Source organism: Arachis ipaensis, chromosome B05 (assembly GCF_000816755.2).
Source record: "Arachis ipaensis cultivar K30076 chromosome B05, Araip1.1, whole genome shotgun sequence".
Lineage (NCBI taxonomy): Eukaryota > Viridiplantae > Streptophyta > Magnoliopsida > Fabales > Fabaceae > Arachis > Arachis ipaensis.
This window is the reverse complement of record NC_029789.2, coordinates 138,851,666-138,866,835: the sequence shown is the minus strand read 5'-3', so window position 1 is coordinate 138,866,835 and position 15,170 is coordinate 138,851,666. Positions and strand designations below refer to the sequence as shown.

The 15,170-nt window shown below is 33.4% G+C and overlaps 2 protein-coding genes and 1 long non-coding RNA gene across 8 annotated transcripts; 1 reads left to right on the top strand and 2 right to left on the bottom strand.

Moving 5' to 3' along the window:
- On the bottom strand, positions 856-15,170 carry LOC107644422 (probable RNA-dependent RNA polymerase 3). 6 transcript variants are annotated; one of them, XM_021102986.1, is made up of 20 exons: positions 14,868-15,167; positions 13,811-14,113; positions 10,514-10,685; positions 10,298-10,427; positions 9,875-9,949; positions 9,459-9,648; positions 9,023-9,221; positions 8,830-8,917; positions 8,591-8,731; positions 7,799-7,870; positions 7,190-7,296; positions 6,534-6,682; positions 6,161-6,383; positions 5,622-5,847; positions 5,320-5,492; positions 4,912-5,071; positions 4,166-4,304; positions 3,679-3,851; positions 3,284-3,548; positions 856-1,075 (listed from the first exon to the last, which is right to left on the bottom strand). In XM_021102986.1, the coding sequence occupies exons 1-19, from the start codon at positions 15,115-15,117 to the stop codon at positions 3,312-3,314; spliced, it is 3,207 nt and encodes a 1,068-aa protein (XP_020958645.1). In that variant the 5' UTR covers positions 15,118-15,167; the 3' UTR covers positions 856-1,075; positions 3,284-3,311. The 6 variants fall into 6 exon arrangements, with proteins under 6 accessions (XP_020958645.1, XP_020958644.1, XP_020958646.1 ...); XM_021102985.1 differs by lacking the exon at positions 856-1,075 and having other exon boundaries at positions 3,098-3,548; XM_021102987.1 differs by lacking the exon at positions 856-1,075 and having other exon boundaries at positions 3,098-3,548; positions 10,514-10,679.
- LOC107641293 (thiol protease SEN102-like) lies at positions 1,068-2,883 on the bottom strand. Its single transcript, XM_016344790.2, has 2 exons — positions 1,949-2,883; positions 1,068-1,489 (listed from the first exon to the last, which is right to left on the bottom strand). Exons 1-2 carry the CDS (start codon positions 2,277-2,279, stop codon positions 1,068-1,070), a joined length of 753 nt encoding a protein of 250 aa, XP_016200276.1. The 5' UTR covers positions 2,280-2,883.
- On the top strand, positions 3,851-4,512 carry LOC107644424. Its single transcript, XR_002347468.1, has 2 exons — positions 3,851-4,088; positions 4,175-4,512. It is a non-coding gene; the product is annotated as an uncharacterized LOC107644424 (long non-coding RNA).

Below are 15,170 nucleotides of genomic sequence, written 5' to 3'. Positions count from 1 at the left end.
TATATTTGATAATTAATATGTGAAAAAGTATATTCAAATAAAAACAATGACAATAATTACCATAAAATATTTTGTTCAGTTAGCATAAGATGTATAACATTGTATTGTTCAACATACAGTAACATTTTTTACAAATATAATCTACATTCTTAATTTAGTATATTATATGGAGACATGAAATAAAAGGAGAAACATAAAAATAGATTCCAAAGCAAAATGGAGAGAATAATTGATAGAAAACCAAAAGTATAAAAAATAGTCAGAATTGTCCATTATTTGTACTTTTAATTAAAGATTAAAAGGATATCTAAATTGACGGTAAGACTTTCCTACACAACCATGCTTTTATACAAGATAAGACAATTATAACTGAATCTCAATATCTCTCAAGACCAGTGAGATAATAAATTAACAATTCTTCTAAACTATCACTACTTTTAAGTAATCACGAATAACTACTAAATTCTTTGAAGTTCTAACACAAAAAAGAATCATCGTCGACTAACTACAACCAAGTTTCTAAATTTTCAGTTAATTTCTTGAGCTACAAAAATAATGACAGGTAAATTTAGTAGGGTCAACTACATATATTAGACATGAAAAATCCCTATCATCAATATTAACAGATACCACATTCCACATTTCCACTTAAAAGCAGCCACAAAAATAATTGCAATAAACCAAAATAATGCGCAATGCACAAAGTTTGCTTCATTTCCCACAATGACTGACTTCCTCCATCGTGCCTACGGCCGTGCCGCCATCAGCTCCATCTCTATCACCACCATCATTGTCTCCACTACTGCCACTCCGTATTACTAGACATTAACATCATAAGTCCCCAAAACAAACATGGTCACATATCACATATTCAACTTAAAGCAGCAACATAAAGATCTACAATGAATATAGTGCACAAAGTTTCATTACTTGCCAATGACCAATCCTACAGGTTGATACTTGATAACATGAAAATCCTATATTATATTACAGGCAAATTAGGCACAGCTAAGGTGCAGTTTGGTAACAGTTCATCAACCAAAGTATTGGCATAGGCTATGATACAATTAACTAGCTAGTAATTTAAGATTATACCCACATTCACCATTGAAAACACCCTGAGAGTAAAACTGAAATGCTTGTCCACTAGCTTCAACTGATACTGAGATAGGTTGGGTATTCACTACCCTCAGCATTTCTTGCTCATTGTTTGGAGTTATATCGGAGTAACCACTGATCCTGGCCACAGGATTCATATTTTGTGCGTCACACATCCCATCTTTGGCCGTGTATGGGTAATCTGTTTCGCTGCTAAGACCTTGATTTTCTATATATTCAAATGCTTTGTCTACGTAGTATCCGCCGCAACCGTTGTTGGTGACGGTAGCGCAGTCTACCAATTGTTGCTCAGACAATGAAGGCAAGTTTTCCGTTTGGATTTTGATAATTCCTTCAACTGATGCCACCGCAGAAAAAACCCAACAACTCTCTGCAGTTATAACGCAAAATACGAGTTAATTATTCACTCCAATTATATTAAGTGTATATCAAAATTATTCATCAGCGGAATATGAATCTGATATTTCATAACAAAAAACTTATTTTATTATTGTAAATGTTTAATTATTGGTCTATTTGATTATTCTAAAAATTTAATTATGTATATAAAAAAAATATATAAATATAAAAAATTTTTATAAAAAAATAAAAAAAAAAAAAAAAAAAATATATATATATATATATATATATATATATATATATATATATATATATATATATATATATTTGTACACAAATAAATAATACTGATTCTATTCTATAAATAACATTTTCGTTATTCACCAATAAAAGCTTTCAATAAGATTGTCCAAGTATATACATGCATGATGCATGGATTCAAATGTTGCAAGCATGCATTATTAGTACGTTAGAGACAATTATTACATACCGCAAAACTGCCCCTGGTACTTTCTGTCGTTGACAGCTCCTTTCTCTCTCCAATCCAAGCTAGGCTCAATGTTATTAGCACTCATCATGTTGTAATCAAATCCGCTGTTGCTGACGTTCCGATGAGGTTGTTTGTTGTGGTGGTGGATAGCTCCAGTGTGAGAGGCAAAAAATTCTTCATGGCTTAAGTCAGCAAAAGGGTTTAGGCTCAACTTGAAACTCTTGTTTCCTTCTTTATTGAACCTCTCTATAAACTCTAAGTTATGCTTGAATATCTCTTGTCGTTTGGTTTTTTCTTCATTGTCTTTGTAGGTCCGGCCGTACAAGTTCATCCATTGTTCATGTTTCTGGACAATAGATGACTCATCATAGATTGGACGAAAAGACTTGGCACGAGATATGCAAGTTCAGAGGAAAAGGAAGATGGCAACACGTAATTTCATGACTAAAGCCATTATTGCTGGACGCAAGCAATGTCTTAAAATGGTTTGAGGGATGGGTGTGTGAAGAATTCAGCTTCCATTGCGGGTTTATATATACAAGTTCATCACAGTATCCTGTTAGCTAGTTTTTTTGATAGAGTTTATATGGCTGAAAAATATCACAATTTTCTAATAGTCTACTTTGCAATGAAAAAATTAATGACTGACAAGGACAAGAAAAAATTTTTCATGGTTTGAGGGATGGGTGTGTGAAGAATTCAGCTTCCATTTCGGGTGTATATATACAAGTTCATCATTAGCTAGTTTCTCTGATAGGGATATATGGCTGAAAAATATCACGATTTTCTAATAGTCTACTTTACAATGAAAGAATTAATGACTGACAATGACAAAGAAATCTTTCAAAGAGTCTTTTCTTCTTAGGTGAAAACTCAGGTGTAGTCGACTTCACGTGAAGTTGATAGCTGAGAGCTGTTAAATGATTTGACTGATTTGACTAAATTTTCATCTAACAGCTCTCAGCTATCAACTTCACATCAAGTCGACTGCACCTGAATTTCTATCTTCTTCTTATTAAGAAAGTTTATGGACCACCACCCATTTTATAATAAAACCAAGTTAGAAATGTGTGTAGTTGTTATCTATTATGTATTTATAATATCACCATTTTAAAGAGGAGAATTATAAAGTACAAATGTTATATGGTATGGAGATACAAAGATTTTTTCTTTTTTAATTTTCAAAGGACACGTAATTGTTTTTCTCAAAGCAAGGCAAAAAAATGTGATAGCTCATTAACTCTTCAATAGCTTGCTTAATTGTCTGATCTCTTAGCCAAATCATATTCATCACTCATCAGTTACACTAGCTATAAAAATGATGCCTGCTTTTGCCTAGTATGACTGTGCAGAGTGAAGATGATCATCCAATCTCACGCAGTACAGAGAGGGAAACAACAAAAGCCTTTTCATCTTGTTTAAGATTATAAAGACTGCATAGAGGTAAACCTGCAACCTTCCATGCAAATCCGCATTTACCAACTTGCTTCACTGCCATGGCATGGTCATAAGTAGCATTATACACAGCCAAAGCATCAATATAAATATCATTTATGTCTCTTGCACTATCTTCCATATTGTCAGCACCATCATACAGTTTCTACCCAAAAAGGAAAATTCCCATCAGCATACACTGTTTATGGTAACATCCAGGGGGTAAAAAAAAAATGTGCTTACATATAGAATGAGGGTATATACAAATAATATAACTAGAAAAATATGAATTTTACCTGCTTATAATATTTGATGACTTCATCTGCCTTCTCTTTGGAAGCATCTTTGTCATTTTCTTTGTCTCTTAAGGCAGCATCCATATCACTCCTATACTCCTCATATAAATTTTGCCAATTTTCCAATCTTGTTTTAGGTACTTCAATATCAAAACAAGGGAGTTTTTTTATTTCTGGTAACATGGACAGGACGATAATCAGCATACATAAAATGGACAGATTGTACATCACCTTATATAAAGTACTTGGAGGAAAATAAATAAATAAATCATGAAGGTAGGCTTCAAAATCACGTTAAGGTTGCTGTCTTATAACCAGAAGATTGCAAGTTTGAATCTTCATAAACACCCCCTCTCCACTATGAAAAAGTAGAGCAATATACATTTATCATCCTGGGACCTCGCCAGATGGTAATGTTATGCGCTTGACAATCCTTTTCTATATTTATATAAATAAATAAACACCTGACTTAAATGCAAGTCCCCACCTATTGCAGAATCTTCTTTATGTTGCCATCTGCGAACCTCATCATATATCATTCCTAACACAGAGGTTGAAGTGAATGATTTCTCCTTTTCCATATAATGTGGGAACAATTCTGCAGACAACTCTTTTGGGACTTCAATCTGTTGATAAAGTACATGTGTCAGTTCAGACTGGAAAACTCAGATGGTATTCATTCTGGAAAGCATTATTTGTAAATATTTACACGAATAAAACCAAATACAAAGTCATGTCATCTATTTGACCACACGGCACCAGAAACATGATTTTTCAATCCCGAAACAAACATTTAAATAGTAGAAAACTGAAAACCCCAGATGATAGAATAGATATAAAATATTGCATCTATTGGCAATGACTGGCAACAAATGAATAAGAGAAGTTTAGGACAATTGATCAGCAGAAAAGAGACATGCACCCAGATTTGCACGCCATAATGAATATGCAAAGTAGTACATAAAATAAATTCTAATATTTACAGATAACAAAGTTCATCATGATAACAGTAAATTTAATCAAGTAATGACTGCATTGCCAACAATCCAAGATCATGAAATCCCATGATTGGGAAGCCCAGATCAACCTATAGACTTCGATGTGACAAATAGTTCCATGTTGAGTGAGAAGAAGCACCAACACAACTGCTAATTGATTGGTCAAGAAAAGTCATGGAGTCCACAAGCAAACACCAGATATAAAGCAATAATAGAATGATGCGGTCAAACTAACCTTACGACCACTTTTCTTCGGAGCATCCAATGCAACATAATATATATTAACCAATCTAATTATGTTTTCCTTCACTCTTTCCTTCTCCTCTTCATTTCTTATGGTTAAAAATCGATCCATGATTGCCATCCAGCTATCAGCAGCTGCACCTATTGCAATGCTGAAAAATAGAAAAATAAAAATAAAAGAAAATCCTTAAGACCAATTGGAGATTGTGTTCCACCAACAGCCTTCTTACCTGGATTCACTATGTTATAAAAGAGTGGTTATCTAGAAGAGATGAGCATGACATACATGTATGTATTTAAATCTAATTTTGCCTGCAGTACCCTGCACAATTTTCACTTCTGGAAAGCATGTATACGACTAGAATTCTACAAATTTTTATATATATAGCTGCAGATTCACCTTGGTTCAAATCGAGTCTTTAGGTATAGTCTAAAAAGCCGTTCCTCAAATTCATCAGAAGACATATCACGTGGTTCTTTAACATTTTGTTCTTTATCACGTGGTTCTTTATCATGAGGTTCTTCAGGTCGAGTTTCTATCCAAGGGTCACTCTGTCTGAAGGATTTTAATAGCTGCAGCATTTCAAACTTGAATGGTCAAATTAAACTACTTTAAAGACCCTCGGAGAATAACAATGGGACAACAATGCAATAAACAAATTTAGTGAGAAGAATAAATTGAATTCAAACAGGGAATGGAACCTCAGAATTTTGTGAAACCCAGTACATGTCTCCATCAAAATCGCCTCCGGCAATCTCATCTGCCACAGAGCGAGGACCAACACATGGGAAGAAAATTGCATATTTGCTATCACCAACATAAGATTTTAGTTCCTCCAAAGGTACTGCAACCATTCTGTGAATGTCCCCAAAATGTAAACCTGGATTTCTGTAAACTAACACCTCCCCTGTAATTGGGCCATTTTCACTACAAAGAAAAAGGAACAATCAGCTCAGACATAATAATATTAAATTGCAAAAATTGTTCCACTTTTTTTTAAAAGGAACACTATAGAGCATGATGCAGCTAAACATGGTCATAGCATTTTGTTCTACTCAATATTGCATACCGTTCATTCTTGGCAAAAATGGCCATTTTCACTACAACGATGTATGTGTCATCAAGACAAATATTCTGTTTTCATTAGTTTTGACTTTTGAATATCAAATACATCTAAAATTTAGAAAATTTTCTGGACAAAAGATTAATTAATACCAAAGAGTAAAAGATTTACACTTACTGAATTACACAAACTTGATTTCTTTCTAATTTTCCAGTGGGATCAACAGTCCCCATCAAATAGAAAGAATCTGGTATATAGATCCTCCCTCCTCTAAGCTTCTTCATTTCCTCCTTTGCAAATACGGACAATTGAAACTGCAAATGCGGCTCTTCAATAGAAATCCCACATAAGATCATTCGCATTGCAGTGTAATCATCCATCTCACCATGGTTTAGAGAAGCTGCATGTAAATGATGGTAAGAAAGCTTTGCTTGGTGAGATTTCAACACATTTAAAACAGTATATCACTTCAATTCATATCCAAAATAACTAAACAAGTAAGACCTTGATGAAATATGACAAAATAAATCTACTAATCTGCATGAACAACCTCTAAATGCAGCGCGCTTATTAGAGAAGATTTGATCAACTTCTTTCAGATTATCCTGAAGTACTTCAATGAAGTATCCATTTGGAACTCCACCATAGCTTAGAAGTGCAATGAGATATTTAGACAAGAATGAGCGATTTGGGTGATTGCTGAAACATGTGGAACTTAGTTAGTGAAAGAACAGTAGATAGTTTGCTAGGCATCTCATAAGAAAAAAGCTTGAACAATGTACTATCTATTATTGGTTGCAAATTTTGGGCAACATAGAATCATCAAATAGTGTCCTTTTGGATGCATATATCTACCTTCACCAAACCCAACCAGGTGAAACCCGCATCTCCTTCAAGCACCCATATTAAGGAAATCATTATATGCCTCTTTAGCCCATTTATATCGAGGATTATTAGTAAATGGTGAAATGTAAATATAAACAATAAAGCACAGCACTGAAAGGGCCCATTTTTTAATGGTCTGGTGGACCGCTAAAGTTGTGCATCCAGATGAAACACATAAATCGATAAAAGCAAATACATTATCCCGTTAACAAGTAATATGTGAATGGACATTATACTCCATCAGCTTCTGAAATAATTTAATTATCAAAATAATGATAACTACGCCAAAATACTAGCAGGAAAGGTGATGAAGTGAAAAACCTCGTTCCCACTACTTCTAACGAATCTATGCTTGGAGCATTCTCAAGTTCTTTGTCGCTCTTAACTTTAATCATTGAATCCCGAACCTGGATTGTCCTAGGAGGAAGCTGCAGAAAAGGTATACTTTACCATAATGTTTTTCTTTATCTAGAGAAAATAAATTATTTTATAGAATAAACCACAATACCTGTCCAATTCTAAGTAAGAGAGTATGTCAAGCACCTCTAGTAACCAGGAAAAATATATTGGAAAACTAAAATACCAGCATGCCCTATGCAGATAAATTTGGGTTTATACACTTCTGTAATATAGTCCACCAATGTTAAATTGCAATAATATTTTATAAACATATCACCTATGTTATCCTTCTCATCATTATAAGACTACATGTTCAACTTAATCATTGAGAACCAGAATAAAAACAGTGGAGCAAAATATGGAAATACCAAAAAGTATCTTATGATCTATCTACACAGAGTTATAATTTACATATCAATTCAGACAGCTTAAAAAGCACTCAGCAAACTAGGGGTTCCATAATATTGACTAGATAAACATATGCCAAGGAAGAAATCATGACTTTTAACCAAGAGTTGTTCAAAAACATACCGTATGATTAACCAAAAGCGTGCCTTTAATAGCAGAACCCTTGTGGAAGAGACGGCACTGGATCAGCAAAGGCTTTATGGGCAAAAGGGAAAATTATAAATTCTATTAGGACAACATCCGCGCATATGACATGAACAAGCAATATGAAAACGTCATTGCAATATTAAAACTGGCAAGGAAACCATAGAAATTGACCATCCCCCATTGTATCATCAAAAGCTAACAGATCGGGAGTTTCCTAAGTTTAAAGACAGCCATAAGCACAGAATACTCACAAAGGGGCTAGATCATAAAGCATATTGAAATATTTCTTGGCATTTAAAATTTGTCATTTACTTCACTAGAAAAATACCAACAAAAGGAGAACCAGAATATGATAAAGTACAGGGAAAAACATATTGCATTATGGATGACTTCTTATTCTTATGGAAGACATGATGCAAAAAAAAAAAAAAAGACACCAGAAAAATAAAGAGCTTCCATCCAAAATTTTTCTCTTCCATGCATCAACTTTAGAACAGATTTTATGTGTGCAGTCATTAAAGTCAAAAGATAAAGCACAAGCCACCATTTCGGAGAGTATATATAAACCACGAAAGGTGAAAACTTGAGTTCATCCTTTCACAGGAAGTGAAAAAAAATGTTTAATCCACCAACCAAAACTGTGGTTTTGCAACATAATTTTTTTTTTCTTTTTAATGTGGATTCTTAACAAATGACCAGTCATTGGGAAAAAAAAGGAATTTAACTGAAGAACAATTTAGTGGAATATACACTAAAAAGTCGAGATACCTTCGTGACTTTATTTTTGGCAGTTCCTTTAAACACACTGGTAGGGAAGGACGACGCCAAGTCTTCTGAGATGAACCCAGTTCCATCTGTATGAATACGCAGTTTGCCATCTATATCAGGAATTCTTTCTCCTTTTTCATCCTAATTCCCAATGACAAGGGAGGTCAAATAATAATAATAATTTGCTTCATGCAAGACTGTAAATTATAAAAATTGAGTATATTGGCAATTGACTATACCAGGCAATATTCATCATCAATTTGCTTAACATTCACACTAGCCAAGTCAATGTCAAGTTTGAACGTCTTTGATAGAAGAAGAGAGAATCTGAATACCACTACAGTTAGTTTCTTGGACAAAATCTATTACAAGGTGATTAAGTGCAGGCCAAATAAAATATGGATATCTAAAATAAAGTATTTGTCATACTACCTGGCCATATACTTATCCACACTAGCTAACGTGTGAGCATGCATAAACAAACATCTAGCTTCAATCATAGTCCGATCTTCCAGAATGTACGATGCCCTCTCATCAGCAGAAGAAAGTGACTTCATCCTAACAAAATAACATTTTACAGAGGACGATGCTGGGTCCTTCTTCTTCTCTTCCTTTCCACCATCTTTAAAAACTGCTCAATTGGTGGAAGATGTATGTTACATGCCAGTCACTACAAGTTTCTTAAACAACTCAAGAGATAACATCTGATATATGACACAGTAATGATTTATTAAAATAGAATATTATATATCAAAGGATAAAATTAAAAAGCAAATTTCTCACTCTATTTAGTAGTTAAATCATAATTGGAGGTTAGCCAGAAAAGGGAGAGGGGGTAAATATGAAAGAACAAGGATAAAATGGTTACCAAAAAAGCGATATAATCTAAGCCCAACTTGGATCCCTTCCTTTCCAAACTTCTCATACAGGTTGATAGCCTCATCAACAGTGATTCGCGTCTTCGTGACACTTTCCTCCTCGGAGAATTTAACAAGTAAGACATTGTCATCCCCTAACGTTCTCTGTAGGTGTGTTCTTGAGCTCTGTATAACAGGACCCTGAGAGATTGATATACATACAGGAGCAATAAAGTAAAGCATTAGCATAGAAATAAAATATCTATGTAGAAAAATAACCAATATACAGGCAGCTTATTGATACAGACAATTCATAAAAGTATACTAATTTTAATGCTATACAAATGGAGACCTTGATGGCATTAAAACCACCGAGTGGTTACAAAAATTTTGACAGTACAAGAAAACAATGCCGAGATCTACAAACCTTGAATCTTAAGCTCCCATCCGTAGAAACATAGCATTGATATACATGTGGCCTACTAGAATCCCAGTCAACATACTGAAGAAACCAAGGTTGTCGTTAGTACAAACAGAAAAGAAATTTAACACAATGAAAGAGCATCATGTTGATATGCATCATTGTAGACTGTAAAAGTCTTCTATCCCAAGGCTAAACAAGATCTTCCCATTCTGTTAAACAAAATTTTGATTTCTGTATGTCAAGCACTATTTAAACAATTAAAAGTTCAACAAGTGAAGTTTACTAATGCAAATTTTATGACTACCATAACTGCCAAACATTAAAATTTGAAACAAAAGACAACTTGATTGCAGATCTCAGAGTTGCACTTAAACCAATTGCAAAGGAATAAACTATCTCAAATTACTAAGAGTTCATGATATTTACCGATTGCCGATCGCGGCAATCCTTTATATATTTATGCCCCACATCTTGCCATATTGTTCTCTCAAACCTTCCCATGGGCAAATCTTTCAAGCTGCTAATATAGTCCGGTTGAAGAGTCTCAAGACTCTCCCTGTAATTGTATGAATGAAAACAGAATTATATGCAAGGAAAAACCAAAAACCAAACAGAAGAATAGCCAAGATGCACTGAGCTTACCCTCCAATGTAACTCAACAGCAGAAAGGCCCTTCTGAACTCCAATTCTCCAAGTGCCTTCATCTGTGGACTAAGCATTTTCTCTTCTCTTCTTTCAGCATAAAAATCCAAGGGGTTTCGTTTAAGTTCTGTAACAACGGCCTGAGAACTGCCTAAACCAACTGTATCTGTAGCTTCAAAAATGAACGACAAAGAGTGAAGCTTGTAAATGATCCCACAATGGCACTAAAAGCCCTACTAACGACATTAAAACAGTGTTATGTTCCTGACAGAAGCACGGTACTTTATTAATGAATCATAGTATCACACTCAACATTGCATTTGCAGTACTCATGGTGCACAAATGACACTCTATTTATTCATACAAACAATCATGCAAAAGAAAAACAAACTCAAAAAATTAAACAAAACAAAAATAATTTTGACAAAAGGGTGGGGGCAAAACCGGAAAATAATTTAGTCTTGAAAAAAGAAAGGAAAGTGGAAAACGACGTTTTAAACTCAATATGCTATGCACGTAAGAAATAAGATCAAGCAGATAGAGATTACAAGTTCAAATTTGTCAATAGTTAAAAAGTTCCATTTTTTTCCTAAAGAAAAATCAAAAGAGGAAGCAAAGAAGTGAATAACTACTCCTTTTCCTGTGTAACTGAACCCAGCAACGAGTGAAAAGATGCAAACTCGAAGTAAAGAAGCATACTTTGGTGGTGCTGGCTCATCGTGCGCGTAGCCGAACCGGTGAAACCGTTGGGAGAGAGAGTAGAAGAAGCAAAAGGGGAGTTCGACGGAGAAGGAAATGAAGATGGCGATGATGAGGCAGTTGATTGTTTGATCAAGTAAACTATGAATGCGCTTAGAGTCGACTTGATTTTGGAGTTTGAGATTTTGTTAAGTAAATTAAGGGCTTCTTGCTCGCCAATTTCAGCGAGCATGCGCCTGACTTTAGAATCTGGAGGACTCTGGTTCTGTTCCTTGCAGATGCGCTCTAGAAGATTGTCCACCGAAGCTGGAAGAGGCACCACTACTTGCTCTGTGCCATTGTTACTCGCCATGTGTTTGTGAAAATAAATAAATATGTGAAGAAGAAGAAGAAGAAGAAGAAGAAGAAGAAGAAGAAGAAGAATTGGTGAAGAACAGTGAAAAGAGAGCGTGTTAGGACTAGGAGTGAGGACACTGAAGAGTGGTGACTATACATGATTCTGCGTTTACATATAAGTATATAACGGTTGAAATATGATTGAAGAATTTTAATTATCAATTTTAGGTGGCTTTTAACATTTCTCTAAAAAAAAGTAGTGGTTGGCCCTAAACAGTAGACACTAGACAATTAAATTTCTTTTTAAATTTAATTTTAGTTATAAATATGCTATGATCATGACCTAATTGGAGGATATAGATTTTCGTTTGACAATGTATGAATTCAATAGGAAGGATTTGCGTGTCTTTCTTTTACGACAGTTACTTATTATATATAGTTTGATTCTCATATATGATATATAGATTGTCATTCCTTTCTGTTCATGAAAAATATTTTTTGAAAAGTGATAGGGATTAATAATTTTATCAATATCAATTAATATTTTGGTCTAATATTTTATTTTTATGTTATTAAAATTTAATATTTAATATTGTTAAATATTAATAAAAAATAATTAATTATGTTAATTACCTAATATTACTTTCAATTTTTTTATTGCGTTATTCCAATTTTAGTCTAAGTGCGGCCAAAAGCAAAACCAAGATGCTAGTGCATAGATTGGTTGAATAATGGAGAAGGGATAGCCCACAAAGAAAAAATACTTCCTATTAGAAAAGCATGGACAAATAACCTATGGCCACGGCTCATTAATGAACCAAAAGGAAGTTATATTATAAGCCAACTACTTAAATGAAAATGTTAAAAACATCTTTTTTATGAAAATTTTTGTGTTAAAAGTATATTTTATTTGTTTAGCCATATTTTAAAAAAAAAACAAAAATAACACTTTTGTAACACATCATAATCAAATCATACATTTTATTATCTAATAGTAAAAAAGAAACATCTTCATATAAAGACAATAGTAAAATCTTCATAGTAATATCCGCCGTATTATAAACCCTAAACTTATTCTGTAGTTGACAAGTTGGTTACATGAAGACTCAATGAGATTTTTGAGGACTTTGTAGAACTACAAACCACTGTGTGAATGTGTATGTAAAAAAGAAAAGTTTAGGCACCAGCAACTTTTTTAAATTCTATTTAGCATGTAATCAGTAAGGAAAAATAAGCCATTAGATGAAATCTTACACTAATCTCACATCATTAAAATCATCATTAATGACTATTTGATGGCTACAAATATAAAAAATTGCTGTCCCTAACATTCCTCGTAAAATACACAACTATACAGATATAGAAAATATTAAAGAGAGAGAATTTTGGATATAAACATTTGTATTTTGGAGAGGAAATTTTTTAAATTGAAGCATTCATATTGATAATATTTCTTCAGCCTTAATAAATAAAGCACTGAAAACTACATTGATCGATACAACTTAAAAAGACATCACACACACATGAAGGGGAAAAAAAACTGAAAGATAAGATAATTCAAATATGTTGATCATGTTTTGCTGATGATTTTTTCCATAACAGTTTCAAGGAGCAATTTGAATATAATCACTCAGCCTCCCTATTAGTTTCTATTTGCCTTGGGCTTACTTATGACCAAGGCTTCCAAACTCAAGATAACCTACTGTTCGTCGTCCTTGACTATAATTAGGCCTGCATCCTGATCCATTGAAAAATGGTACTAACAAAATTATTTAATTAATTATCCACAAAAAATCAAGTTGGGTTGGTCTAATACTTAGCTCACTAGTCCGCTTAAGCAAGTGGCGGGGTTTGAATAATCTATTACACAAGATAATCATGCATCTAAGACCTCTCAAGGAAGCGAACAGTATAAACAAAGGAGCCTAATAACTCTCATCTTAGCTACCTTAACACTTTTGATTTGAATATCGAATTTACTTATCATTACAATATTTTCGGACTACAGCAACACCTAATTTTAGTGAAATAGACAACGGTGAAAACCGCTGTTTATTATGATAATAAAGGCAGATTATTTTTTAAGGTTTGCCTTGGATAAAAAGGTTTTTAAATGTGTGTTTATTACCTCAAAACTTGAACAAATTCAAAGACGCGTGGAATAGGATGATACCAACAACGACAATAATAATATAAGGTATGCGATAATTTAGGAAAGAAAAGCAAAGAAGATGAAAGCTTAAACTAAAGTTGATTATGAACCTTGGTGTGTGCTCAAACTAAGTGTAACAGAATCTTCAGTATTATCATTGGTGGCCGACAGAGAAGAAGCATATTGTGATGGAGAAGGAGATGAAGAAGATAAGTCCTTTATCATGGTTATAACGAAACCCCCAAAAGACTTTTGGATTTCCCTTTCTTTAATACAGTTGAGAATATCAAGAGCTCGTTGCTCTCCAATGGCAGCGAGCTTCCTTCTCACAACGGAATCCAATGGCGGCTTCTTCTGTTCATTGCATATCTGCTCTATCAAAATCTCCACTTTAGTTGGAAGAGGAACTTGCTCTGTGCAATTCACCTCAACTGGCATTAGTTTTCGCAACAAAGGAACTTGAGATGATAACAGATATAGAGCGATCAATTTTATGACTTGGATTCAGCTATATTACATTAGAAGATTTCCAGAAATTATTATTTTTCGTGGTGAGTTAGTTATTAATATTTAAAAATATATGGATAAAGTATGTTTAAAATAATTTTATTTTAATTTTTATAAATTAAAAATCAATTATTTAAATAAAAATAAGGCTAAATACATTAATTTTTTTAATTTATCAAAAGTCAAGGCGACAATTATTTTAAATGGAATGGAATACGTTTTAAAAAGAAAAAAAAAATAAAAACAAAAGCCAGAACTAAATAAGGTGTAAGTTTTGTTAAGCCATGCATGCCTTAAGGATAACAATTTGTTAAGCTTATAATTCATTGATGTATAACTAAATTTTGAATACTTTTAGAATATTCTATTGATAATTGATGATTTAATTTAATTAAATTATATATTGAAACTTATGAAATAATTAAACCATATTTCAATTGTGAACCGTCAACTGAAAACCGATTACTTCTTAACGAAAGGGCGAGGGCAGAAATGAAATGAAAAATAAATACAATATTAAAAGAAAAAGAAAAAATAGCTACAAACTAATTAACTCATCAAAAGTTGTTAAGAAAAAAAACTCAAAAGTCAAAATGTCAAAATGTCAAAATCTCTCCAGATTTATAAAGAAATTAAAGAAGTGAAGACGTAAGAAACAACCTTTGTAGGGTGAAGAGGAAGGAGAAGAAGATGAGTTATCGATCATGACTTTAATGAAACCACTGAAAGAAGTTTTGATTCCACTCTTTCTGATTTGATTGAGAATTTCAAGAGCACGTTGCTCCCCAATGTCAGCGAGCTTTAGCCTCAGAGTACGATCAAGAGGAGGTGGGTTATGCTTTTGGCATATTTCCTCTATCAAAGTCTCCACCGAAAGAGGAAGAGGAACTTGGTTAGTGCAGTTTGCCATGCATGTCCTCAAGTTCTTATTAACGGTTGATGAAAAAAGTTGTGAATATTTAC

Bases quoted from the DNA above. Each gene is read 5' to 3' on its own strand.
- LOC107644422 (XM_021102986.1), bottom strand. From the start codon at position 15,117: ATGGCAAACTGCACTAACCAAGTTCCTCTTCCTCTTTCGGTGGAGACT. The intron at 10,428-10,513 runs GTAAGCTCAGTG...ATACAATTACAG, and splicing joins CTGTTGAGTTACATTGGAGG to GGAGAGTCTTGAGACTCTTC. The intron at 5,072-5,319 runs GTGAATCTGCAG...TCTATTTTTCAG, and splicing joins AAGACTCGATTTGAACCAAG to CATTGCAATAGGTGCAGCTG.
- LOC107641293 (XM_016344790.2), bottom strand. From the start codon at position 2,279: ATGAACTTGTACGGCCGGACCTACAAAGACAATGAAGAAAAAACCAAA. The intron at 1,490-1,948 runs GTATGTAATAAT...TTATAACTGCAG, and splicing joins GTACCAGGGGCAGTTTTGCG to AGAGTTGTTGGGTTTTTTCT.